At 45.7% G+C, this 26,721-nt stretch overlaps 1 protein-coding gene across 7 annotated transcripts in view; it reads right to left on the reverse strand.

Annotated features, from left to right (window-relative positions):
• Nucleotides 1–388: 388 nt before the first annotated feature.
• PRDM1 (PR/SET domain 1) overlaps nt 389–26,721 on the reverse strand; it is a 102,611-nt gene continuing 76,278 nt past the window's right edge. For 5 of the 7 annotated variants that reach the window (XM_030043283.2, XM_030043273.2, XM_030043266.2 and 2 more), the window contains 6 exons: nt 23,715–23,963; nt 16,792–16,911; nt 13,377–13,629; nt 4,412–5,520; nt 3,977–4,105; nt 389–3,562 (listed from right to left, as the gene is read on the reverse strand). In XM_030043283.2, coding sequence (XP_029899143.1) covers nt 2,987–3,562; nt 3,977–4,105; nt 4,412–5,520; nt 13,377–13,629; nt 16,792–16,911; nt 23,715–23,897 — 2,370 coding nt within the window. In that variant the 5' untranslated portion in view covers nt 23,898–23,963 and the 3' untranslated portion in view covers nt 389–2,986. Of the gene's footprint in view, nt 3,563–3,976; nt 4,106–4,411; nt 5,521–13,376; nt 13,630–16,791; nt 16,912–23,714; nt 24,190–25,510; nt 25,668–26,721 lie in introns of those variants that run through there. The other 2 variants (XM_030043284.2, XM_030043252.2) reach the window with 2 other exon arrangements.

Below are 26,721 nucleotides of genomic sequence, written 5' to 3' on the forward strand. Positions count from 1 at the left end.
GCCAGAAATGACAACCATTTGGAAAAATGTAAATGAGAACCCTGGTCACATATCTGCGAGGCAGATAGATAGCATTCAAGTATTTCCAGTGAAACACTGAAAATTCTTGGGTTTAAAAACAAGCAAACAAAAAAATTCCTTTTTTTTAAAGCTATTGGCTAAAACTGACGAGAGCCCTGTAATTAAAAGCCAGGGTATTCGGCGCTGGCATTGCTGTTTGTGACTTTCAGTCATGGAAAATCGGAGCCCACAAAGGCAGAAGTCGGCATTGTTGGAGACATCATCGCCCTCGGCGGAGCGTGTGTTTGCGGCTGGGAAGGGAAGACGCCCCGCAACGAGGCTGCGCACGCAGTCAGTGCAGAGAGATTGAAGACAAGGGAAGCATCAGTAAAGCAATGAACACTTATATTTAATTTACATTTGACAATTTGCACATAAATAATGATGTAAACCAATACGTAAACATATGATAGTTTGTTGTTCTAGCAAAGTAAAAAGCCTGTTAACTTTGGTCAGAGTCTTTCTTAAGAGAGACAAAAAAAAAAAAAAACCCCAAACACTGTTGATTGTTGCTACATTCACATGTAAAACTTCTAAGGGGAGGGGGAAACAGTAAAGAGAAGTAACAATTCTTAAAGCTGATGCATATAAATTCTTGTAAAATTTGTATCAAATACAAGAAAGCACTACAGGCAAATAATAGGAAAAGTGTGTGTCCAGTGACAGAGTAGTGATACTTTGGTTCATCCTACAAGTAAGTACTATATTTATGAACTATTGCTACATTTAAAAGATGTCAGCCTCACAATTTGCAGGAGTGGAAATGTAATGAACTGTAGTCCTTCAAAAGCTCTGTTGAGAGACTTGTATTTCAGGATTGTTTGTTTTTTTAACAGAAGGCGTTAAAATGAAATTTGCTGAAAAAAAGATCACCGAATCCTGGATTGCTGGAGTAAGTAAGTAAGTGGGCTATTTTAAAATTTCTAAGCATATAACCAAAAAGATATACATGGAGGGAAGGTGTGTAATAATGCTACTTATGCGAGTTGACCGTGCAACTCGTTAATGGCAGGGTAAAACAAGACAAGGGGCTTATCCCAACTAACTTCCATCCTGCCCTTCACTGTGTTTTGTGAACACGCCACGCACGGGTCATATTTGGCTTCTTTTCAAGTTCTTTCAGTTACGTTTTCTGGCTGTTTGTTCACTGACCACCCACCTCCTTCCCCCCAGGACACACTGCTGGGAGAGCAGGGGTCCGATGACCCCCGCCCTGCAAACAGGGTCATTCCCACCAAATTTGCTGAGACGCCACGTGTGGGCGACGTCATTCACATCAGGTGTTTGCAAGTTCAGGCTTCGCCTGGACAGCTGTGCACGCGTACTTGCAAGTGATAAATGCCTTAGTACAACCTTCTGGTTTTGAGGTCATTGGTAATATGCAAAACTGGATAACATCTGATTTTCACACTTAGATGAAAAATAGGTTTTATTACATGGTTTGGCTCACAACTTAAGTGGTATAAATATATATACATATACATATATAGTATAGTGGTATAAATATATCTATAAATATACATGTATTCTTTGCTACACCTCAAACGTCACCATATCATCTTTGGGCTTAGCAAAACAAAAAGATAAAAGGACGTGCATTCTATCTTTCCCTGTGCACATTTTGGTTTCTTCTCTAAAGTAGCAAAGCATTTAGATAAAACAGCATTGTCTGCACCACTGGACACAAGCACTGAGGTAATTGTTGTTCAACAACTTTGCAATGCCCTTTTCTTCTTTAATTAAATTAACCACAAAATGTACAAACACAAATACTGAGAAAAATCTGAGTCGTACAGGAAGGAAGAAAAAAAATGTATGTGCCAGGAAAGGACTTTGTTCCCCACTTCTACCCACGCAAAGTGGGAGAGGAAAATACAAGTAAAACCGAACCCCCTTCTTCCTCAGGGAATCTATCTTTTTTTTATCCCTGGAAGGCTCTGGCCAAATTAAAAAAAAAAAAAAAAAAAAAAAAAAAAAAAAAAAAAAAGAGAAGAAAGTTGTCTGCCAAAAATCTCCTTTTAGGCAGAATATTAAGAATATTTGTGTGTTTGCCTTTAAATTGCTTTTGGAAACAAAAGAATGTAAGTGAGATTTATTTTGGAAGAGCCACTTCAAGCTGATGCATTCCTTTGGTCATAAAGTTACATGACAATAATGTGTGGGGCTATAGCTGTTTTCTAGAAACCTGTGGTATTGTCCATGGCAGGTAGGGGTTTGCTGTGCCACATCTGTTTCGGGTAGAGCTGCAGGTAAAAGAATCTCTCTCCTCTCCTCAGAGAGGCAGAGGTAGCAGTTTCTTCCCTGCTTGCTGCTACTCTGGGTTTTTTGGGTTATTTTTCCTTTTCAATTCCCAGTGGGGTAATTTGCACATAAAAGTACACAGCATTTTTTTCAAACCAACGGATCTAGGATTCTGTATGTCAAATGTCCAACTTTGGCAATACGAAAAACCACATTTGTTTAAAAGACATCGGTACATAAAAAACATTTACTGAAACCCCAATCTTAGGTTCTTAAAACAGATGTGCAGAAAAAAATATCTACAAAGAATGGCCATAAAACAAAAAATAAAAACATTTAAAGTAAAAATTACAATGAATTTTCCAGTCATTGTAAACATTTTCCTAATTATTGCTTTTAGAATGATTAATTGCATAATAAATTATGAAGTACTATCATTGAAAAAATAATTATGGATAGATGATTGTCTTTTAGTAACTGGTGAGGCAATGCACAGTCCTTTGCCCCTTTTTATGCCCTGAGAAAACAGTAACTTTGGAGTTCCTTCTTTCAGCTGGAGAGCGTAGGGAAACTACTGTAAGCCAAGATTGCTTTGCAGCATTGAAACTATGTACAAGCAACTGCTACAGGCACCCTGACTTGCCAAGTCATAAATAAAAAAAAAAAATCACTTTGCCAAAAAGTCTTAAGGGTCCATTGGTTCAACTGTTTCTTGCTTGACCTTTACAGGTAACAGAGGTAGTGGGTGACCGTGAGGCAACTTCATAATTGACATATCTGACGACTCATAAAGGTTGCATCCTGAGGAGATAAGTCCATTTCCCAGGTTCCTCTGTAGAGATACTTTCAGATTAGCTCCTTCCATTTCCCTCCTGAGCATGGTCAGTATATCCTTCTCCACGATCGATGTTAAGTCGATATTGTCCTCCACTTCTTCCAACTTGTCGGCATTGTCACTGATGTCGAACTTCTCGATCTCCTCGTTGATTCGATTCAGGTCCTCCATGGAGAGGCCGGAGGCAGGGGCGACGGGGCAGTTGCCCTTCAGGTGGACCTGGAGGCTGCAGAGGTGAATGTAGCTCTTGTGGCAGTGGATGCATTTATGGGGACGTTCCCGGGTGTGGAGACGCTTGTGCAGCTTCAGGTGCACAAACTGGGTGAATTTGGCCGGGCAGAGCTTGCACTGGTAAGGCTTCTCTCCAGAGTGGAGCCGCAGGTGGGTTTTGAGATTGCTGGTGCTGCTGAACCGCTTGTGACAAACCTAATGTGGGGGGTGGCAGAGAAACAGTGAATGAGTGGGAGGGGATTTTATGGTTTAAATCGCAGACGCCTAGGAGGAGATGGCAGGATGAAGCGGCAGCTTTTTGTGTCTTCACACTTTCTCACAGAGGGAAAAAAATCCCCACCTTTTTTATTTAAATATTGCTGAACAGCAATTTGTGTACGGTTGATGGCAAAACTGTATCGGGCAGACGTTGCTCTAGCAGGCTAAAGGCAACCCTGCTGTCTCACAGACGCTGCTGCACCAGGGCTGGAAACGGCTGTGATACGGACTCCAGCCCTGAGCAGCCACGGGTTTGTCACACAGCCCTCCCCGCGCGCCGTACGGGGAGTGCACGAGCCCTGCCGTCCCTTCAGCCTCCAAGGGAAGTTGTCTCTGTGGTGTGTTACATACCTGACACTCGTGGGGTTTTTCTCCCGTGTGTACCAGATAGTGCTTCTGGAGGTGAGCCAGCTGCGTGAAGCCTTTATTGCAAGTCTGGCATTTAAATGGTCTCTCTCCGCTGTGTACTCGGAGGTGCACCTAGGGAGAAACAAAGCAATTAACAAATTGCAGTTTCCAGTACTGTAACAGAAGCACTTTCAGGTGTTTCCTAAAGTTAGCGGAAGACTCCCATTGCCAAAAGACAATGTTATCTAGTTAATTAGGTGGCGTCAGTATTAAAACACTCTCTTTACAACCATGCTTTCTTGCTGGGGGGTGCCATATTAAGCCAGACTGATAAAGAGCCTAAAAGCAAGGGAGGCCTGTCCCTACTTTTCCTAGATAACCTACAGGGAGAAACCAGAGCCTTCCAAGAAGGCTCGTGTCTTATTCTCCACTGCCTACCTTCAGATTGGAGAGCTGGCCAAAGGTCTTGGAGCAAACGTTGCATTCGTACTTGATCTTCCCATTCTGCTTCTTCAGTGGGTATGGGAGCGTTTTGTAACCGGTCACATTCCTCTTACTTTTAATGAGATTCATGGCTTCTTCACTGCCGGTGGCAGCCAACACCACTGAGGTAGGTTTAGGTTGCATTATGTGTTCTGAACTGGCTGCTGTACCAGCTGTGGGTGACCCGCTGGTAGGGCTGCATGGCTTGTCCTTCATGCTGGCAGCAGCGCCCGTGATAGAGAAGGCACTGTTAGGTGCTGGTATGAGGAAGTCTCTCGGATGATCAGGCTGCAGCAATCGACGGCCTCCTTCACTGGGCAACGAACTGGGGAGTGTGGTGGGGTTCAACATGTGGTGGGAAAGGCTACCTCCGCTGAGCAGGTTGCCATAAAGAGGATACATCCTTGGGAAGAGATTGAAATTGTTGATGCCATTGATATTGTTCAAAGCGCTCAGGTTATTACAGCTCATATTGAATGGAGGTAACAGGAATTTGGGGTAGTGGGGGTTATAGGATGGTAGAAAGGCAGGTGGGAGGTGGGCAGGGGGTGCATATCCAGGATAAGACCCCAATCCTTCTGAGCCGTATGATCCGTTCAAGTAAGAGTAGGGCTCTCTGTGCTCTTGGGAAGTAGGTGCCAGAGGTGAAACCGTGACCCCTGGACTGCTGTGAGGGCTTGAACTTTTTAAACTTTGGTCTGGGCTGCTCCTCCCGGAAGGACTTGGCGTAGTAGATGTCTGGATGGGCGAGTGAGTAATGTAGCTGGGTCTGTCCATCCCGTATGCTAAGGAAGCTTTCAGATAGTCTTCCGGAATGTGAGGTCGGATCGGGTAGACAACTCGAGGGAAGAAACACCTCTCCGGGCTATAGTTCTTACGTAAATCATCCAAGTCTTTTTCTGGAGTAACTGGTGAAATGTTGGTCTGGAAGAAGTCTTTTCCTTTTGGGGGATTGGATTCCATTTTCAGGATTTCTTTCACACTGTGCTCCTTCTTTGGGATGCTTTTCTGATAGAGCTCATCTTTATCAGCACTGTGCTGCTTTGGATTAGCGTGGGTTTGTGCTGAAATACAAAGACAAGGTAATGATTATTTAGATATGCCACGAGCATTATCTCTTTTCAAAACACAATCTAACTCCTCCAAGTTTAGTGGGAAGGAAGGGCCGCTCTCAGATACGAGCAATTATTTAACTCGTCAAAAAACTAATTTCTGTGTCAAGAAATGCCTGCTGGTATTAAGTGTTAATAAAACGCATTGTTAATTTAAGGGATACCAGCCAGTATATGCAGATCTGGATGATGATTCATTTGCAGAGTGCTAGTCTCCACTTTGCAAACTCATTTCACCTTCCTTTCCCCTTAAATTTGACTACCTTTGCTGTTGAATGTCTATTTAAGCAGTATTTCTAATAAATGCAGTAACAAGCATTCGTTCACAGTATAGGTTTAACAGAAGGACTTTGCAGAACACAAGCTCCCAGAAATGTTCCTCAGTAAAATAACAAGGCATGACAAATCGGCTTTTGCCAAACCACAGCAGTCACTTCACCAGCCAGTTCAATTACTTACAGTACCAAAAAAACCATGGCTGGCTAGGATGAAAGCCTTCTTCAAAGAGAAGGTATTCTCCATCAGTAAACAGATCATTACTCATTAAATATACTGCTTAGGAACATCTACAACAAAGCAGACTATTTACTGCAGATTTCTGTGGCATTCAGTCTATGCAAAACTCCTCTGCTTACAGCTGTACTTTATAAAAAAAAAAAAAATGCTGAAGCAAAGCAAAAGAAAGCAAGACTAGTTGGCTCCAGCTTAAGTTGAAATGTACTTTAAAAAAAAAGGAAAGAAAAAAGAAATATGTATTTAGAAGGAAATACAAGCTAGCATCCATTCAGCTCAGTTCAGCGCATACACTGTTTGTTTGTATTCAAAGACACTATCTTGTTATCTGGACATAATACAATATAAACCATACACTGAATGATGTCCCCAATAGAAAAAGAAATCTGCTTTTATCTAATCTCCCAAAGTTAATAGTTATATAATCTTGAAATGATGACTTGCAAGATATTTTATTATAGGGGAAAAACTACAAGAAGGTTTCATATTTGTGGTTAGTTATGTGCAAGGTTTTCCATCAAAAGGTACAAGTCAACGCCAATAGGTAAGCAACTCGAAAGTATTGCAGCCCTTTAGCCAAGTTTCTACTTTTGTGACTGACTGTTCTTACGTCACTAACTGAGGTGAGAAACAGTTACTTCTGATTTTGGAGGACCAGCTGAACCCAGTGAGGAAGATGGGAACAGGCAATGACCATGCCACTTTCAACACGGATTCTTTGCTTTGCTATTCACTACCCTGATGGAATCTATTATTTGGCAACATTACCCTATAAGGCAAAGAAACAGCCATTTATTAAACGTATCCAAGAAAACGGCTGCTTTCAAAGCACACTCCTACTCACAGCAACCCCCTTTTACAGTAGCATCCTTTTTCAAATGGCATTAGACTAGTAGCAAGCAAATTTAGTTTGAGATATGTAAGCAGTTTGTGTATTTTCAAGTTGCAATGAAATGCAATTGAACGCAGTTATGTTCAATTAAAATATTTATGATAAAACATAGGGTGTGATGCACAGCAAGCACGAACACATGTAGGTGCACAGATAGCTTCGCAATTACTTCTCTCAATGTTAAAAGTTTAATGTAGAGCTGTTTCAAAAATAAATTAGTAGCGTGTCATGTTGTCTGGCATTAAAAAGCATCTACTTTCTTTGGTCATTTTGTCTGTACTCATGGACTGGTAACTCATTTTCTAAATGTCCACCCAGATTTTTGGGTATAACATAGCCTACTAGGTGCAAGAAGCTCCACAATGGCACTGTGGATAATATTATCTACATCTTCTTATCAGCTGCCTGTCACCACACCAGCATCTCAGAGCAAACATTCCTGGTGACACTATCAGCATCGGGAAGTATCGAGACTGGGAAGTATTGAAAGCTGGGGGGAGGAAGCCGGACTTGTGAAGCCTCGCAGCAGAAAAAATAAATAAATACCACCTTATCAGCCCCATATCAGTTTCTCAGCAGGGTCTGTCGAGCAGGAAGTTCAAATTGACACTTTTCTCTTTTAAAGAAAAAAAAATCCGGGGGGAGGGGAAGAGGAAGGAGAAGTGCTGGCGCTGCTGGAAAAGCAATAGAAAAACCAGGGCTGCTTCAGCTGGAGGAACAGCTCCTACTGTCACAAGGTTAAACATCAGGATGGGGGCGTACGTGCCTTATGTGCCAGAGCAAGCCCGTGAGTGACGGAAAGGAAGCTCACACCGAGGACGTAACTTTCTTTGTGCAACAGGCCCATATCCCCACTTGACAGACTAAAGATAATTGCTCTTTCCTCCCCTTCGAAGTTTTCCCGGTAAAGCCTTCCCTCCTACTAATTTCCACATGTAGACAGAAGTTGCAATATTTAAAGATTATTTTTCAAGTCCAACTGTGACAGCTCTCTTTAGTTTGCAAGCTATCTTTGGTCCATAAATCCCTTCCTGGCTTTTCCCCCTATTACCTGAGCACAAGGGACACTTGGGAACACCAGAGAGATCAAAACATAAACAAGTGTGTCAGCACTGTGTAAAATAAGAGAAGGTAATGTCGGGGGCCAAGAAGAGGTTCTTATGTTTTATACTGAACATGGATTTAAACCAGGGCTGAAACTGATTGCGAAGTTTACAATGTTTCTTGTTGCTCTTAAAGGAGCCATACTTCAAAGTTAGAGAGATATATTTCTTATAAATGGATTTTTTTTTAACTTGTGATTTTAGATTTAAGTTCTTACCTATCACAATGTCTCCCTCTTGCTCTTGAAATGCGTTTCTCCCTCCCACCCCCATATACATATATATACACTAAATATAGGCACATACTCTTCCAAGATCTGTCTAGTTTCTGTGGTCAGAGACACACACAGAAAAGAGGTTCATGACAAAACAAGAACAGTGCAGCTGCATTTGTAAGTTACTGATCTGAGGGGAGGGGGGGGAATAAGAAAGAAAAAAAACCCAGACGTGCCTCTTTAGGAGCCTGATCCACTTTTAACCGAGGTCAACAGATTATTTGCTCAGATCTGAGATTAGTGAGTGCGTGCAAGAGGAAAAGGGACAAAACTCTCTGTTACTTTTAAGTATTAATAAAACTTGAGTGGAAGGGCTGCCTGAAGTCACTCCCATGTGGGTGTTCCAGCTACAGACTGCTGCATAGCTGTAGGCTTTGCTCTCACTTCTTGTGCTCCAAGCTGTAGCCTGAGAAAGACTTCATAAAAACAATGATTTGGTTTTTCTAAAAACTTGAAAAACGGTTGTAGGCAGACAGTAATTTCAATAGTGATTTCAGGAGTGAGATGGTACTGAACACTTCGAGTGGTGGAGCTTAATTATGCCGATTCACATTTTCGATCTAAATTAAGCACCTCTTTTGCTAGTAGAAAGAGAACCTCGAAGTTGTGAAGCAGGCAAAACAAAGAATGTTTCCACTCAAAATGAGAACGGAGACCAACATTTAGAAGTATATAATTTGATCATCTGTTTTCTAAATGTGTCCAAGGCAGGGTGACATGCCTTTGAAAACATTTTGCTCAGAGAAGGTCTTTAAGGAAGCCTTCAAATAATCCTCAATATTAAGTCAACTTTAGCCCCCAAATTCTGGTTTTGTGAAGACAACCTTTCATATAATTTCAAAATTATTTTCCTGAGCCCTTTTGAAGATTCCAGGAGGCATTTTTTTTAAGCAAGTGCAGATGTTTCCTCTCAACCCCAAACAGAAAAGCTTCAAAACCTGAAAGTGAAACTGCCCATAAACAAAAGGGAAAGCGAGCAGCAGGGCTTAGCTAATGGCCAGCGTTGTCAGGGCCAGCAGGAAGAAGAAAAGAATCAATCACATTTAAGAAACAAGCATTAAGAAGTTAATCTTCACAGAATCCATAAGATTTTAAATAATACCGCGTTAAACCTGTTAATGAAACAAAAGGATTGCCAAATGTTTTTATAAATATGCAAATTGTCTTCCCCCAACTCAAACTTTTTTCCTGAAGCTTGACCAAAAGAAGCTGTCACCTGCCCATACTTGACTGAGGAGGAGACAAACACGACATGAGCAGCAGGAAGTTGCATCATATGATTGCAATACATGAACATTATTATCAAATAGTCATGTCCTGAGTCAATGCAATTGTTTGCAGTTCTTGTTTTTTGGGTTTTTTGGTTTTTTGGGTTTGTTTTTGGTTTTGGTTTTTTTTTTTTTTTAAACTGTTACCCTCTCCACCCTCCATCCCAAAATAATCCTCCTACGATGAGGTAGGAATGAAATCTTAAATGATATGGGACCCCCAAAGCAAATTCCCTCGGTCTGTTCACTAGTCCAAAAAAAAAAAAATACCACAGACTAAAAGACAATCTGAGGGCCCAGTTGAATGACGGTAAGCACATTTAACAAATTACTGAAAATTGATTTTTTTGGCCAGCAGAATATAGAAATCTTGTGCCATCGCACTAAAAACCATTTCCTGGACAACAGCACAATCTGAAGTTGACGTATCTCAAATCTCGATAGAAAACAACATCAATGGCCTCAAAACAGGCAGAAAGGAGAACGGGATCATTTGAAAAAAGAGTGAGTTTCCACCACTGGGATAACACGGAGTCTTGCCTCTACCACTGTTGTGCAACTCCTTGCAGGCACTTCAACATCCACTCGAAATTACGTAGCTCCACTCAGAGCTAATCATGGCCATGTACGTAGGTGTGTGCTTCAGCGTCTGAAGGACTGGGTCAAAGGCCCCAATTCAAGAAAACACAGAGGACAGGGTTAAACCCATAACTAAGTACACGCCTAATTGCTGTCTTGAATCTGGGTGCTTTCCTTCTACGGCACAAATGAACTAACGCTGGAGAAGTTACCTTTAATTTGAAAGTTTGCTGTTACAGAGGCAAGTAGATGTTATATGTGGATGTGTAAATATATTTATGCTCTAAAGTGGTAGTTCTCTCATTTTTGAGGCCACTAATTATGGGAAATAAAGCCAGAGAAATTCTCTGATACATTTTTCCTGGAGGCCCATCCCACTCGGGTGCTTAAAGAGGAACTGATGTGCTGAACTCCCAAGACCGTGATCCCCAAACCCCTAAGGCACCTAAAGCAGTTGCCTATATTTTAAGTTGGCAAGACTGGAAGCTTTCCGTAGGTGTGTGTCCCAGGTGGCCTCTCCTGTGCTGGGCTGGGCAACCAGCCAAGACACAGCTCTTCCAAAGCCTCCTGCGGGCACCAGCATGCTCTGCACACCCAAGACGCAGTGGAGGGAGGGAACTGGGCACAACACACCATGGCCATGGGCTAACAGTGCTGCTGCACCACACTTGCACCAACATGTGTCCCAGCAGGAGGGAGCCCTGACTTCAGCCTGTGGTGGGACCTGGACCCCAACTTTCCCTCCCTCTTCCTCAAAGGGTGCCAAAACCAGCAGCCAGGAACTGGGAGAGGCGGCAATGCTTGCCTGCTCCTCTGAGGGAAGCCATGCCAGTTTAAACACCAAATTATTAGCGATCCTTTTGGCCGGAGATGGCTTTCCTGACTTTCTAGGAAGTGTAGGAGGTGGCCAGTGGGGGGTCTCCCCAAGCAAGACTGTGCTAAGATGTTTTGATGGGGCAAAGCCCCACGTCTGCAGCAGGTGCAGGATGGTAGCAATTTGGGGACATGCCTTCTGCACTTTATTCATAGACGAACGCAGTGCAAGGGCACCTTGGCCAGGCTTGCGATAGAGAGAGGCTGGCAAGGCAGCAGGATGCTCGCTAATTTTAGATTTTACTAGAAGTGGCCTGGGAGGAAAGGGAAGAAGAAAACTGAACGGTGCTGACATTCACTTTAAACTCATGGGGTTGCAGTACTAACGCTGGAAAAACCATCCCTGCTTGCACTGTTGCTACAGGACCTTCAGCAAATAAGCATCTTTGGGAGACCTCTGGATTTTTTTCCGTACTTTTCAAAAAAGGGCACTGAAACATTAGAAAACCTCAATCCTTATGGTACCTGTAGGGTTTCTGGCCCAACTGCAAGCTTTAGGCCTGAATGTGTGTGTTTGTCACAAAGATAAGGGGAAAAAATGAAAAAAGTGAGAACATTTTCTCATTTTTCTGAACTGCTATTTTCTTTAGGTGGAGGGGGCTAACATAAAGTTTCTAAATGGTTTAAACAGAATTATCTTTACAAAGAAGAAAGGATATTTCAATCTCAGCATCCGGAAAGATTGCTCTTTCAAATGTTAAGGCTGAACTACACAATTGTTGCTCAAGATCCCATCTCTCTAAATTCATATATTGATCCTACTTTTACTAAAAAGGATTACTCTGCACATGTCCAGACACCCCTAGTTTTAACCTGAGTAACCAGGTAATTAGTTGACACTTTACAAGTACATTCCTCACTACTTCTGCAAGGCAACCTGAGATGCCAGCAGATGCAGGAAACTGAGGCTGCGCTTGTGTATCCTCCTAGCTAGCGGCCAAATGTGTTCTGGCTGGATCTTTGCAAACTCCTCATCCACAGGAACCCTTAATGCTATTGTCTTGTCCTACCTGCAGGTTCCACTGCAAAGCCAACAGTTCATCATATCAGGAAATAAAACTGCACAGTGAGTGCTGAAATGACATATGTGCAAAGATGACAGAATCAGTGAGATATTTTTTGAAGAGGGAATATAGCAGCATAGGACATCCCCTCCCTCTCTTCCCTCTGCCATTAACAGAAAGCAAATTTTCTTCTATAATTTGTAGGGAAAGACCAAAAACTGGTGAAAGGATGACATCCATGGAGGACAGATGTACTTTTGATTAATCTGAATGTGTGACATCATTTTCATGATGCGGGGTTACATTTTAGCTCTAATGATCCCCAAAGTAACACTGATATTTTATAATCCATTATTTGTTGCCAAATAACAGCAAATAGTCCTTTTCATAAATAAACCTGCTTGCAGTTTTTCCTTCACATTTCAGTGTAGGTGCTGGCAGAAGGACAAAAGAATGCTCTGCTCTATCTCAGAGCAGCTAGCAGGAGGGGAGGCAGCCTAAGAGTCGAATCAGAAGTCAGCAAGAATCTCTCCCTCTCTTCAAGGGGCCCTGAGTGAGGTGCTAGGCAGTGATTAAACTATGAGTAAAGCGGTGAGGCTGGAAATGGTCAGAAACCACAGAGGAGCACAGAGATAAACTCCTGGAAATACCTCTTTCCCCTGCTACCAGTGCTATTATTTTTGAACAGAAAACGAAAGTTGCGATATACAGCCAAGAAACGGGGACAAAATACACTGAGCTTAAAAAACAAGTAACCAGATGAGAAGACCACAGGAGGTTTGCTCCCATAAGATAAGTAAGCGTAGATGCAAGGCTCAAAGAGCATTATGCAGTCAACATATATTTTGTCAGACACCCGGACAGTCATGGCACATGGCTACTTCCTTGTACAGTGAGGACAGCCCTTTGGGAGCATGACTGGACAGCCTCTAGTATATGCTATCAAAGCAGTCTTTTGCTCAACACGCTACAAGATCTGGACTTGGAAAGCCTGAGAGTGAACCGACATCTATGGTTCTGAAGGCATAGGATATATTCAGGTTGTCTGTCCAGAATTTCATCAGATAAGACTCAGATTGTAAACCACTAACTGTTCAGATTTTTTATAATCTGTTTACATTTGAACGGGCACAGGGAACTCATTCTGTTGTGTTGGGTTTTTTAATTCCCCTTTTCCACTCCGAGCTACCTACTGTGACACAACAAGATGATGCAGCTGTGTAATTATACAACTTATTATTAGATCATATAGGCAGAAGAGACATTGCTAGCATTCCTTGTTTATACTGTAATCCACTTACTGAGGTTCATCATTGTCAGCTCTCTGGAGGAGGGATAGTGCAGCCTCTCTGCAAAGTCTCGGCAATACCACACAAGCAGCTCTTGGTTGGCAGGGATGGGCTTGATGGTGTAGAAGTAGATGTTCATTCCATTCTGACAAGCAGCCAAGTTCTGTTCCTGAACAGAGTAGCCAGGGTTTACATAACGCATCCAGTTGCTCTTGTCCTCGTTAAATCCATCAATGAAGTGGTGAAGCTCACCACTTGAATAGATCTGGAATAGAGAGGAAGTGCTTATGAATATATATATATGCACAATACGCGCACAGAGTCCAGAGGAGAAAAATGATAAGCTTTTTTTTTTTTTTTAAAACAAGCAGATATTACTGAAGTAAGAATCCAAGCTGGGTTCCCCCCTTTCCAACTATGATATCCTCTGTGTTAAGAAAAGACATGCTTATTCAAAGGTAAGTCCACAGTCACCTTTTCCATTTCTGCTTACCCTGTGTCTCTGCTAGTATGGACAAACCAGACCCAAAATCTGAAATGCAGAGTACTCTCCTTGCATGAACAGTCTACCTTAGAGTCCTTTTCCTGGTGCTATGATCAAGAAGTGGGTGATGCTAATGACTGCAAGTCTGAGTGCATGCTTGCCTTAATGCTTTGAGTCACCTGTGTATAAGACTGACTGGCTGTGCTACGTCAGAGTCTTTCTCGACTTTTTCTATGGCCTCTGTACTTGCAGTTTCCTACCACCTCCACCCAAAGGTTTAAACTATGCAAACATCCTCCACCTCCCCAGAGTCCTAAAGCAACACTTGCTCATAGTTGGACTGTAACCCTTTTGTAGAAAGGCTGGGTGAGGCAAAGATGAACTTCACCTGCCATAACTTAACGAAGACCTGGAGAGGGGCCAGCCGATGAGAAGTCACTTTTCCTATTGAGGGACACGTTCTGGCTTGCCCACAGAGGGGAAAGAAAGCATGAATCTGAAAACTGCTCAGCGGCTTGGGGGGAAAGAAGTCCCAATCACTGACAGAAGCTACTGTTTCTTAAAGTGGTGAATAAGAGAATTATGTAAAAAAAAAAAAAAAAAAATCAAGAAAAATCCAGGAGACACATTTGTTAAAGACACATCCCTTACTCTCAGGGGGAACTAGCTCCATGCTGGATAAAATGGGGTTCCTGGGTTTCACAGAACAGATGACCAGGCAAAAGCCAGACCTTGAAGCAGGAGCAGCTTGCACCAGTGACGCACCTCGCTGAGCAGGAAATGCCTTTTCGAAGGGGAGACCAAGCTTATCTCAGGGGGAAAACACTCCACGGCGTGTTCCTGCCTTTGTGTTCACGCCACTGTCTTTCCCACCTACCTGGCCGGGCAGCGCGTCCTGTGAGCGCCTGCCGGCCGGCCAGCCGGGAAAGAGTCGCCAGCGGAGGGGCGAGGCAGCCTGGCCCTTTAACGCGGGCCGTAAACACCAGAATCACTTTCTTTAAGAGTAACTTCCTGTAAACTGAGAAGGGGGAAATACATGTGGCCTCATCAAAGCAGCTTGCGAGAGATTTTGCGGTGTGTTTGTTATGAGAAAATGGAAGGGAGCCGGGCGATTTGTGCTGCATCAATAGGAGCCTTCGGGTTTCTCTGCTCACCCCGGCTCGCAAACTTCCAGGAACGCAGGGCTCCGGCCCTCGACCCCTGCCGCTGCTTCCCAAACCGGCCCTCCACCACTCCCATGGCAGGGCCACGGATGCTGCAGGTCACCATGCTCCGGCTCCGGGGCGAAGGCGCCCCACAGGGCTCCCACCTCTTCTGGGGAAGGCGAGACCAGATGTGCTGAGTCACGGCACGGTTCCCAGAAATGACGTTGGCCCCGGGCGGCCCCGCTCCCCTCGTGCGGGCAAGGAGCAGGCAGCATCCCCCCGCGCGCAAAGCAGATGTTCCCGCTCCTGCCAGCAAGCCCAGGATGCCTTTAATAACATGTGGGAAGTTATCTCCCACAATTTCCTTCGCATATGCAAGCCTGTGTCAGACCCCTAGGAAGGAATTCATTTTTGGTGCAGCAGCCTGTCTTGAACGAATCAAGAGATTATAACAGGGAATTTAACGATGCTTAGATGGCTCCTAGGATATTATTTCTGAGGATCCCTCCACATTAAGGCTTAAAATCACATCATGAGAATGATGTCATCTTTCTCGCTGCAATATATGAACAAAGTCCTGCAAGATGGTTAGCAGCCCCTCTTCCCAACGTTTGCTGTCTTATTAACAACTGGCAGGGCTAGGGGTGGTGTACCGGTCTCTTCCTCTGCTGGACGCAAGCTCCCGAAAAACTCGGCCAAAAGAAACATTTTGTAGCTTTGTGAATGTGAAAACAGTTGCCTGCTTTGTAAAAATGCTCATGCAAAATAACTGCCTGTGCAATGCTGTATTACATCGCACGAAGACAATCTGAGAAAACCAAAATGATGCAATTAGGTAGGAAGAAAGGGGTGTGGGGAACGCTAGTGCTTGCCCTGGGTTTCACCTGGATATGAGGTCGGGATATTGCTAAGGCAGGCAGGCACCTGGGCACAGAGGCTTGGATATGCTCCCAAATCCACTGATTTAGACACAACCTAAATGGCTAGAAGGCAGCAAAACAAATCCATGGCAGGAGATGGGGCTGAAGGAATGTTCTCTAACAATTAATAACGGGTCTGTAAAGAAAACTGAGGATTATTTCAATTGATAAACTGGAAGCATACTCCCCAGCACAGACTTCCTAAGCCAAAACAAATTGGCTGGCGCTCCCTTCCAGCTTATAGTACGGAGTACAAATTAGGCATCGCCTCTAGTGTTTGTCTGCCATTAATGGATTTTCCCCTTCACTAAGATCCGTGGGCTGCTCTTTTAGCACTTTCTGAAGTGGACTAGAAAAGCTTATGACTTGAATGACAGATGCTGAAGACCACCACCACTGTGTTATAGCAGTTCTATTCAAAACCCAGGAAAAATGTCACAAAATGTATCATAATTCCAGAGTAAAAGATTATGCAGTACTTTCACAGCTTCTTCATAGCTGGAAAAATCAAGGATATGAGACATTTGCATAAATAAGAATGACTTTCCACAGTGAAGAAATGCAAAACAACCTGCCCTTACAGCAAGCAGCAGAACTATTTCTTCACACAGTCAAGCACTGATCCATTTCGGAAGACAAGAGCCGGGAAGGGCTGTGCATCTCCCCTGCTCTCTCCACCCACACAGTCCCTACATCCAAGACAGCCAGGCTTCTGCTCAGCTTAGTTCACCCCACTGGCTCTGTTCATGCCTGGCAGCATAGAGAAATTGCCCCCTGCATTCACACAGGTCTGAAGCAGGAAGTGACCCAGCTTCTCAGCCGTACTCATTTAGCAATCTGCTTACTGCAACAACATGGTGCTGTTTTTTCCTGCTTACCCGCCAAAAGTATTTTCTGTTCGCATTCTTGGGAACCGTATCGCTGGTATAGATCTCTCCTACCAGGGGTCCAAAGCGCGTTCCTTTTGGGATGTACTCTTTGCTTATAACTCCAGTGACCTACAAGAAGAGCAGCACAGGATCAGTCCATCGCCAACAGAAATCAAGAAGTCTTCCTTCCTCTCCCCTGTCCCCCAAACTTAACAAGGTAAAGCAACTGATGCAAGAAATTTGTAGTGACAGGTCAGCAAAACAGAAATAAATTAACAACCGTGCTGGATACGATACAACCAGCTTTGCTAGATACTAGCATCTTACTGAGACGTATGGAAGCCAAAGAAGAACACCACCTGAAAAATGGGTTTTGTGGAAATACATTTACGTGAAGGAACAGTAAGCGAAATGTACAGAGACTGTCAAATATCTTCAGAAGTTATTTCTCCTATCAAAGGCAACCCCCAAAAGTCTAGTTCCAGCAAACAAAAATATTCAATAGCTATCAATCACTTCACTGCTACAGAGCTTGCTTTTCTAATAAGTTAGGAACTGGAATGACTGCTCCTCCAGATCAAAATGAAACCTTCCCCCCGACACCCACCCACCCCCACCTTCTTCGCTCCATACCCGTCCTGATAGCTAAAATGAGAACAAAAAAAAAGACAACCTACAATTCTCTCACCAGCACACAGTGGCATACAAAACAGAATATGAAATGGCTTTGGGACATGTACTCACAGATCACCCTCTTTTATAAAAAGGAGGCAACAGTTCCGGTAACATATGTCAAGTGGGTTTGGTCAAAAAGGCGTAAGGGTTTTGATGAAAATGCTCCACTATGCTAGGTCTAAAAAATGTACTCTAGTTGTTCAGCTTCCTTCTTGACAGTAATTATACCAAAAAAAGTCACTGACCACAAATCAGGAAGCAATTCATCATTATTCAGAAGAACGTGCCTTGGAGTAACCCTTTGCAAAACACTGCTGAGTTATTGGTTTTGTCTCTCTCTGTTCCTCACCAATCTTCTTAAATTTAATGTATCCAAACAATGTTAGAAAACCAACAATTTTGTAAACCAAAACCCCCAAGCTTTTGCAAGATTGATCCTGCTGCTCAGATAGTGGGAAAAAAAGAAGGTAAAGAACCCCATTAATTTTATCTTATCACCAAATTTTCACGGCAAAATGTATTAATTGTGTCCCCTTCACACATCCTGCCACTTGTCTTTTTGCTCACCAGGATTTCAGAACAATACAGGAACAGCAGAAGTGGTTGACAACACTGAGAGTTGGGATTAGTGCTGTCTGTACCCCGCAAGGAATCAATGTTCTTACCAAAGCATATTAACACTCATCAGACCCTGCAGATAGCTCACTTCAGTGAGCATTTCTTCGTAACAGTCCTTCACAGCAAAGGATGGTAAAAACCTGGACTGTGGACAGCACTTAAACTACCTAAGCCTTCTGACTTTCTTATGCTACGTTTTCTTCTGTTTTATCACCCGTGGTGTGAGAGAGGGAGACAGACAGACAAATACTTGCTTGTGTATTGGTCAAGATTAAAAATCCCAGCAAACAACCAACGCCTAGCATAATTTCATGTTAAATGTCAAAATAAAGGGGACAAATTAACAGCCATGGAATCAAGCAGGTAATCCACCCGGAAACAGATTGCTGGGTGTATGTGGTGGCTGTTTGCGCTCGTCTGTGTTTCAACATGTGTTTCAGCACACTACAAAAAAAATTAAACATCAACAGTAGAGGTAGTTAAATGCTCCATTGATCTGTGCATCTGGACTGAAGAGAGAGAAAAGGGACTTCCAGAAATTTTCCTACACCTACCACAAGCTGAAACAAGCTCAGTGGCTCAGTTTTATTTTTGTCTTGCTTGTACATTTCTCATAGAGAGCTGAAAAAGGCAGATGTTCTTCTCATCTTCCCCATATATCTTCATTTACATCCATCTGCCCTCTCATGAAAAGTTCACAACCAAGCTACAGCACACCCTACCAGTTTTACTGCATGGTAGCTTGAGTTTTTTCATGGTTTTAAAATATTTTGGCCTTAATTAAAATGACTTTAATGAAATTCTCAGAATCTCTAGAAATCACTCCTCGAACTAGTCAACTTGAAACACTCACTCAACTGGTGTCTGACACAGCAGATACTTTTTGATATCTACCTTACATGCAGTGTTTGCTTTTCCCCTGGCACAGCTGAACATGAAGACGATTTCTCACCCTGCACCCATCAGAAGGTTATTTTGGCAGAGGATGTTCTGCACATCCGTGCGTGCCCAGTGAAGTTTTGCTACACCAGACTAAAGCTGTCCAGACGACTTTTAACCGAGGGTGGCCTTCTGGTCAGCAATTCCTGGCCTCCGTTGTGCCCCCACAAGCTCAGCTGCTGTGGTCGAGGAGGGGTACCCCCCAGGAGAAGGGTTCCAGCAGTGCCAGGACAGGCTGGCTCCAGGCTGCCCGCAGCCCCCCCCCTGCTGCAGCCAAAAGGGGCTCCTGCCCTGCCGTAGCTTAGGCAGGGGCAGCTTAACAAGAGGCCACGAAGCACAGAGCTGCCGAGGGCTTGTAGGCAAAAGGGCGAAGGAACTCCACGTCCAGAGCTGAGGGGAAGCTGTCTCCAGGCTGCCGAAAAGCTGTGGCAGAGAGGCATTTCAGACTTGTGTCCACCAGGTGTCCTTCAGCACGCTGCTGCATCTGGGCGATGAGACCTTCCGAAACAGCCTCGCGGCAGGGAACCACAGGGGAGCATGACCTGAGCTCGCCCCCCACAAATAAAAACCTAACTGCCCTTGCGCAGCCTTCGGGGTCTGTACCACGCCGTAAAGGAGGAACGTGCTATTTTCAGAACAACTTCCTCTCTACAGACACTTACCCCCTCTCCCTTCAGACCTCCAACTTTCAACGCTCTTGCAAGCCGGCCGCTACCACATTTTTCCTTTCAGTAAAACAGCATTTCCAGCACGAAGTCCGACGTTAGCCTGAAGCCGCGAGGAGGGTTCTCGGCCCTGCGGGCAGCTGTGTGGCTCCTGCCGGGGCCGGGCTGAGCTAACCCGCTCTCCCCTCGGTCCGAGCGGGACGGGACGCGCCGAGAGGAGCCGGCCGGCGAGCGGGGGCCAGCTGCAACCTGGCGGCGCTGCAGCGGCGGCGCCCAGCCGGGCTGGCGGGGAGAGCCCGGCCGCCTGCGGGCTGGCCCGGCGCGGGGAGCCCGGGGCCGGGCCCGGGGCCGGGAGCAGCCCGGGCCGGCGGCGGCGGCGGCGGCCCTGGAACTGACCAGGGTCCTAATGCGGCGCCGGGGGCCGGCGGCGGCCGGGAGCTGTGCGGCGGGCACGGGCACGCCCGGAGCCCGCCAGGCCCGGTCGGCAGTCCGGGTGGCAGAGCGCATCCCGCCCTGCCCGCGGCCCCCGGACAAGAGACGGACGGGCTCCGCTTCCAAATCTGGTATTCCAAGGCGCTTTCAAAGAAAGACCGACGCGCCTGCACCTTTGTGTGGGGAGGGAGGGGGCACTGGAGGTAAACAACGACCCCGGCTGATTCTGCAAGGGGAGGGTATTCTGCAATGGGACGGCTAAACTGCTTTAAAAATTAAAAAAAAAAAAAAATCCACCAAACTCTTACTGGCTTCAGTGACATAACAGGATTCTCCAAATGCAAACAGGGAAGGCCATCATGTGTCCTGGAATAACACTGATTTTTTTATTTTTTTTTTAACTACTAGTTCTACAGTTACACAAGCCCACATAAATTTTACCCCTTCATTCAGTGACCAGTTTTCTAAAAGAGATGCCTGAAATAAAATGCTTTCAGACCGCCTCTTCAGTGATCGCATATAAAAGAAATAAAATAAAAGCAGTAGGGAAGAGCAAGTGTCTGAGGTCGGTGCGACACACTTCGTAACAGCTCAAAATCACTGCTTGATTCAGGTCCTGTCTCTAAGAAACTGCCTTATCAGAGAAATGCAACAAGTAATGGGTTTGCTGAGGTACGTTTCTCCCTGTCAAGCTCACAGACCAGGGTGAGGCACTAGTCATGTTCAAGACAACAGAATAACTGGCACTTTGTATCAAGAAGGGGTGCTCGAGCTTTAAGGACTAAGACCAAAGGAAAAATTATTGAAAAAAATGTTTTTAAACATCTGCATGAAAAAAATCATTCACACATGGCCTTCTAGAGCATGATTTTGGCACTACATTTAACCATTTTTTGTCAATTGCTAAACCTGGAGGAAAGGATAAATAATTCACGCATAGAAATAAATAAATGACTTCATGTAAATCTAGCAGCCTAAAATGTTACGAGCAGTAGTAATTCATTTTTTAAAATGCTGACACATACTGTGAACTCATAATGAAAAATGTGTCCTTCAGAAAAATCCCCGATCAAGATCCAAGAATAAACAAGAGTATGACGTGTCATGGACTCCCTTGCAAATTCAATAAACCTTTAAAGAGGAGCTACTCGCTTCACAAAGCATGCAAGGAAAAGAAACACAAAAAACAACCCTCCCCAAACAACAGCGGTTGTACTTCCTCCCTCCTAAGCAGGCACGCAGTACTTTTCCTACTCCAAGTGGAGATATAATACTAATCATGACAGCACTAGGATTTAATGATCTAATCATGACAGTATTAGCATTTCACAAGCGATGTATTATATATGTTTTTGTCAATAAACTGACTCAGCATTTAAAACTCTCAACCAGATGAAGCCACAGCTCTCCCCAAAGTTAACAATGAAGACAGCTCACATCTGAAACCCACTGGCAAACACGCATGCATGCATCCCCCGAAGTCTTACCTCATCCTTTCGCAAGTGAAAAAAACCCACCCTATCGAGCTGTCAGGACTCCAGTGGTTTTCCATGAGGTTCAAACCAGAATCAGACTCCCTCGCTGACCCCACAAACACTGATGTGCAAGAGCAACACACACCCAGTCCTGACCCCACTGAACAAAATCAAACTTGGAAGGCAGACAGAAAAAAATGTTTCATGTCAGAAGTTGCTAGACTGCAAGCGGATTATGCTATTTACAACTATTTCACCCTGCAGACAAGTAGCAAAGGAGTGACCTGTCCGTACATTCACAGGACTGCAGCTTTCACAGAACGTGGGGAAAAAAAGGAACAGATCGGCCCTTTCTTTCAGACCTACCTTAGAAATACTCAGGGTTCGAAAGTTCCTATCGCTCCTTACGATAGGTGCTATTCAGTGCAAATAAAAGACCGGGGGAACTTTGGAGAACAAAAGGAGGATGTCCTATATTCAGACTCCCACTAGCAGGGAGCTGCATGGGTCACATTTTACAAGGAAGAACCAGGAATCTTTCAACAATTACACTCTCCCCCCACCTCTTACACAGAGATGGCAGCAATCCTTCTACCGTGATTCACTGACCTGAGCTATAGCGTAAGGAAATTACACCTCGCTGTTTCCAAACACAGCGCTGGGAATTCTGAAAGCTCCTTGGACATCTCCTACCACGGCAGCAGGACTAAACGGGGGCAGAGAGAGCAAGCAGCCCGAGCAGCCAATCAGTCACCAGCCGGCTGCTGAGGATCTGCCCGAGCTGTCGCGCTCTAAGTTCATCCTTCAACCAAGAAATCCTCCTGTATCACACAGTGGAGTCGCAGCTTTACCTCCCGCCCCCCCGCCAAACTAAGACCTATCTAACAATGCAATAACACAAAGCAAGATTTCGCACTTTTTTTCTGGAGCCTGTCCTTTCTCTGCCAAAGTTCTGCAGGGCAGGGCAGAGCACATGGGAAGAGAAGAGTGATTTTAAGGAGAATTTTGTTTTAACCTCTTACCAAACCTACTAGGCACTGTATTACGCACTGCCAAGCTAAATTCCACGGTGCCAATACCCTCCAGCTGGGGGTCCGGCCCCATTTCTGTATGCAGGATTAAACAAGTACCTACTTAGGAAGGAAATATTTGATAGGCACGGATGAGTGTACCTCTTCTTTTCAGCTCTGTGGTCAGTATGTTTAGCCAAAGTAGAAGCACAGGTAATAGCTGCTATACCACAAGTCTCAGCACAAGGAGAAATGAAGGGTTGTCCCTTGGTTATTACCCTGCCGAACATCACACCTAGCTATAATAGCTACTCTATATGAAGGAGTAAACACAAAACCAAATTGCTCATCCGGGCTCATTTCTTTCCAGCCCTTCTGAAACAACAACAAAGAATGTACCCACTCCAGGGACAAGGATAGGACAGACTCGCACAGCTAGCTACCAGTGAAGATACTGTCCCAGATAAACAAAAGTTAATTTAAGCTACGGCCACCCTTCTGTCAAGCTTGCTACAGTTCTACCATCACTTCCTTAACCGACATGCCGGAGTTTTTAAGAATTTAGGAAGTCAGGAATACAGCAAGCTCGCGAAAAGAATAAAGCAATTTCATAACCAAAGGGAAAACAAAAAGAAATAATTAAACACATTTCCAGGAATTTGTTGGTTTTTTTTTTTTTCCCCTCTACTTTTTTTAAAGCTATTTATTGGACAACCGAGGCACTTTAATCTCTGAGCCAGAGGCAATGAATGGTCCTGGCAAACAGCAGTCTAGAAATTGGCACAGAGAACTACCCCACAGTTTAAATATGCTTATTCAGATGCTGTTCAAATTGTGTGAAAATTTAACTGTTTGCGAATTGGTACAGAACCAGTTTCAGGGATAGGCTGGCTACGATTTCCAGTGAAAATATTACATGACAGATGACCAGCTCACAGTTTTTTAAAAGAGCTATTAGGGTCCCATCTTAAAAGCCAGGAGGCAGCATTTGTTGTTGTTGGGGGGTGTGTGTGTGTGTGTGTGTGTCAAAGAATGGAAGCCAGGGTGAGCATACACTTTCCAAAGCGCTGTGATTTGGCTTGCCTGACTCCAACCTTCCCCAGAGCATTGCCGCTTACCTCTTTGCAGTTAGATGCGTATTTGAAAGTCAAGTTCCTTGGCAAGGAAGCCTCTGCCTGAGTTAAGGTGCCTCCGTCGGCACTGGGATCCAACGGGTGATCGTTTACAATGTATGTGCACTTCTCTTCAAAATCGGCTTCCGTCCACAGAGTCATGTCAGCATCCTCCATGTCCATTTTCATTGTCCACTCTCTCCCTTTCACCAGATTCTTGAAACTCACAGCGTCCGAGCTACACTGTGTAGCAGCCTGGAAAATAAGAAAACAGCCTTTAATCCTCATTGTCCTTCAGTGTTGTGGTTTCCGTTGAGACAGCGTGACTAATACAGTAGTCTGTGACACTTTAAAAGCGTATGCAGGATAGTTGGTACAGTTGAGTAATAGCCAAAAAGCAGTGTAAACGAAGCTGCTCTGACTGAAGCAGCGCCTTAAAATGCCTGCCTCGGTAATAATGAGGAGGGAACAAAAACAAAGAGGAAAAAATCCCTAGGCTGACAACCGCTTTACCTTTTTCAGACCCTTTCCTTAATGCCTCAGAGAGAAAAAAAATATTCTATGCTGAAGAAAATGTGGGGTCATGGCCGTGAGACCACTTAGTTGCCTGTGGAAAAGCTGCCTCAGAAAAGTGTCACAAACAAGGAGAGGAAGAGGAAAGGAGCTGCTGTCTGCGTCTGAATGAAGCTAAAAATGGAAAGCGCATGTTGGAAGAGCGGAACCCAGCCTTGCCTCTTCCAAATGGGGAAGCCTGAACTTTCCCACCGGCTTTCAACACACAAACAACTTTCAAAACAACCTGGCCCCCCCGCCTCCTCCTGACGTCCCCTTATCCTTTGGCATGGAAGGCTGAGAAAGCCGACATCCTGCCAGCATCACTGCAGCAGCAGCAGCAGCCCTTCACAAAGCACTGCAACACGTTCTCGGGGGCCAAAAAAGAAAAGGCGCAGGGGAAATAAATAAATAAATAATTTTAAAAAAGTTTTTCTATCCCTTCTGATGTTGATGGTACCTCCAAGAGTTACTGTCTCAAAGCACTGGATAGGAGCCCCGCAGGACAATTCCACCAAGTCCTTCAGCCCCTCTACCTATTGAGGGCAGAAGCACTGTTGTCAAACCTATCCCCACACAGGTACAACTAGGTCGGGCTCTTCCCATAAGGTTCATTAGGGACCAAAATCTGTGCCTACGCCGGTAGATGGGAATGACGTTCAAGCCCGGCGTAAAATCCCTTCATTTTTCCATTTCGGATACGCAGCTACCGTGAAATTCACACCCCTCCTCCGGGAAAAGCGAAACGCGAAGACTGAAAGAGCACGATCCTCCGAGGAAGAGGTTAAGGGCTGACTGACTCCGGGTTAAGAGGAGACCCCCGGCGCCCCCCCCCGGGACCGCCCCCCCGCGCCGGGCGGGGGGGGGGGGGGGGGGCACGGCCGGGCCGCCCGCAGCCGCCGGCAACTGCCCGGAGAGGCTGAGGCGGGGGGTCGCGGCGGGCAGCTCCCCCTCAGCCGCCTCGGGGCCAGCCCCCGCGCCCCGTCCCGGCGGCAGTCGAGGCCAGCGGTGCGGCAGCTACCGACTCTCGGTATCAGAAGGGGGAGAGGAGACTTAACAGCGAAACTCGGGGCGGTGGCAGTTGCGCGGCGGAGCGAAAGGGTTAACGCCGATCAGAGGAGCGCTCCCGACCCGGCAGAGGCGGCGAGGAGAACTTTTGCCGCGTCCTCCGGGCGCCGGGGCCGGCGAGAAGACGGAGCCGGGGAGGGTGAGGGGAGGGGAGGGGTGCGGGGGGTCATCGCGCCGCTTACCGGGGCAGAGTCCGCGCGCGTTTCCACAGCGAAGCCCACCGTCGGCGGCAAACCTGGCTCATCTCTACCGAGTAAACATCTCTCCTTCCTTCCAGCGGCTGGGTCCCCGGGAGACTGACTCACACCTCCAGCCGCCGCTCCCCTCCCGCTCCTCCCCCGCTGTCAGACAGGTGCTGCCGCGCGCCCTGCTCTTGCCGCTGGGAAACGCTGGGGGGCCGCCTGCCACAGCCGCGCGCTCGGGCCGCCCGCCCGCTCGCGCGCAGCCCGCCCGCCGCTCGCGCTCGCCCACCGGCCCGGCCCCTCCCTCTCCCTCTCCCCCCCCCCCCCCCCCGAGCGCGGGAGGTGGGGCTCTACCTGCCGGTCCCTGCCCTGCGCCGAGCCCCCGCGCCACCCACCGGGGCGGGGGGGTGCGGGGTTTTTCTTTTTAATTATTGTTAATTTTTTTCCTCCCCTGTCGACCAAGACGGGACGGCCTCTGCGTCAGCAGGGAGAGCCGCGGCGCTGCCCGGCGGCCTGGGTCTGGCGGGCGGGGGCAGGCACCTCCGCACTTCAGGAGAAGTACGCGTGAGATGGTTTTTACTAGAAATCTGCCTTTCGTGCTATTTTAAGCTCCAGAGGTCTACACGTACCCACTTTCGTTCTCCCTCAATTTGACTAGATAGAACGGTATAAAAATAACAATTAAAATGACTCACGGGTCCCAGAATATCGATTAAAACCCGATTTAAGGTGCTTACTCCCAAACCTTAACCATCGTAGTGCTTTACTCGATAGGACCAATTCGGGAGTTCCGGAGTTACGATTTTATCCCTTGCCAGAGTCTCCTTCTAATCGGCGCTTGTAAAGGGAATCGGGAAACACATTTCTGTTTCTTCCTTTACATAAAATCTTCCCCCTCTCCCTAAGTGACGGGGGGAAGCTCACAAGAGCAGGGCAAGGCAGGCAGCATTTCCTAACGCGATGGCTCTTTCGCAGCGCGGTAAGACAACGGGCGCTGATCTTGCGCAGGGCAGCATGCAGGCGACCATCCGGGAGCACGCTGGTGATGGAAGGAGGATTGGTATAGCAATTAGCGGACCCTGCACCCCATTTTTTTTCTTCCGATCCAAGTCAGCGTGCTGGCTGAAGGAAGGACATCCTGTGATGATGGCATACAATGTCCTGTTTGTTTATTATTAAGAGCATTCCTGCTTCTCATTACAAAACAACCA

The sequence above is a fragment of the Aquila chrysaetos genome, chromosome 2, assembly GCF_900496995.4.
Source record: "Aquila chrysaetos chrysaetos chromosome 2, bAquChr1.4, whole genome shotgun sequence".
In the NCBI taxonomy this organism is placed as follows: Eukaryota; Metazoa; Chordata; class Aves; order Accipitriformes; family Accipitridae; genus Aquila; species Aquila chrysaetos.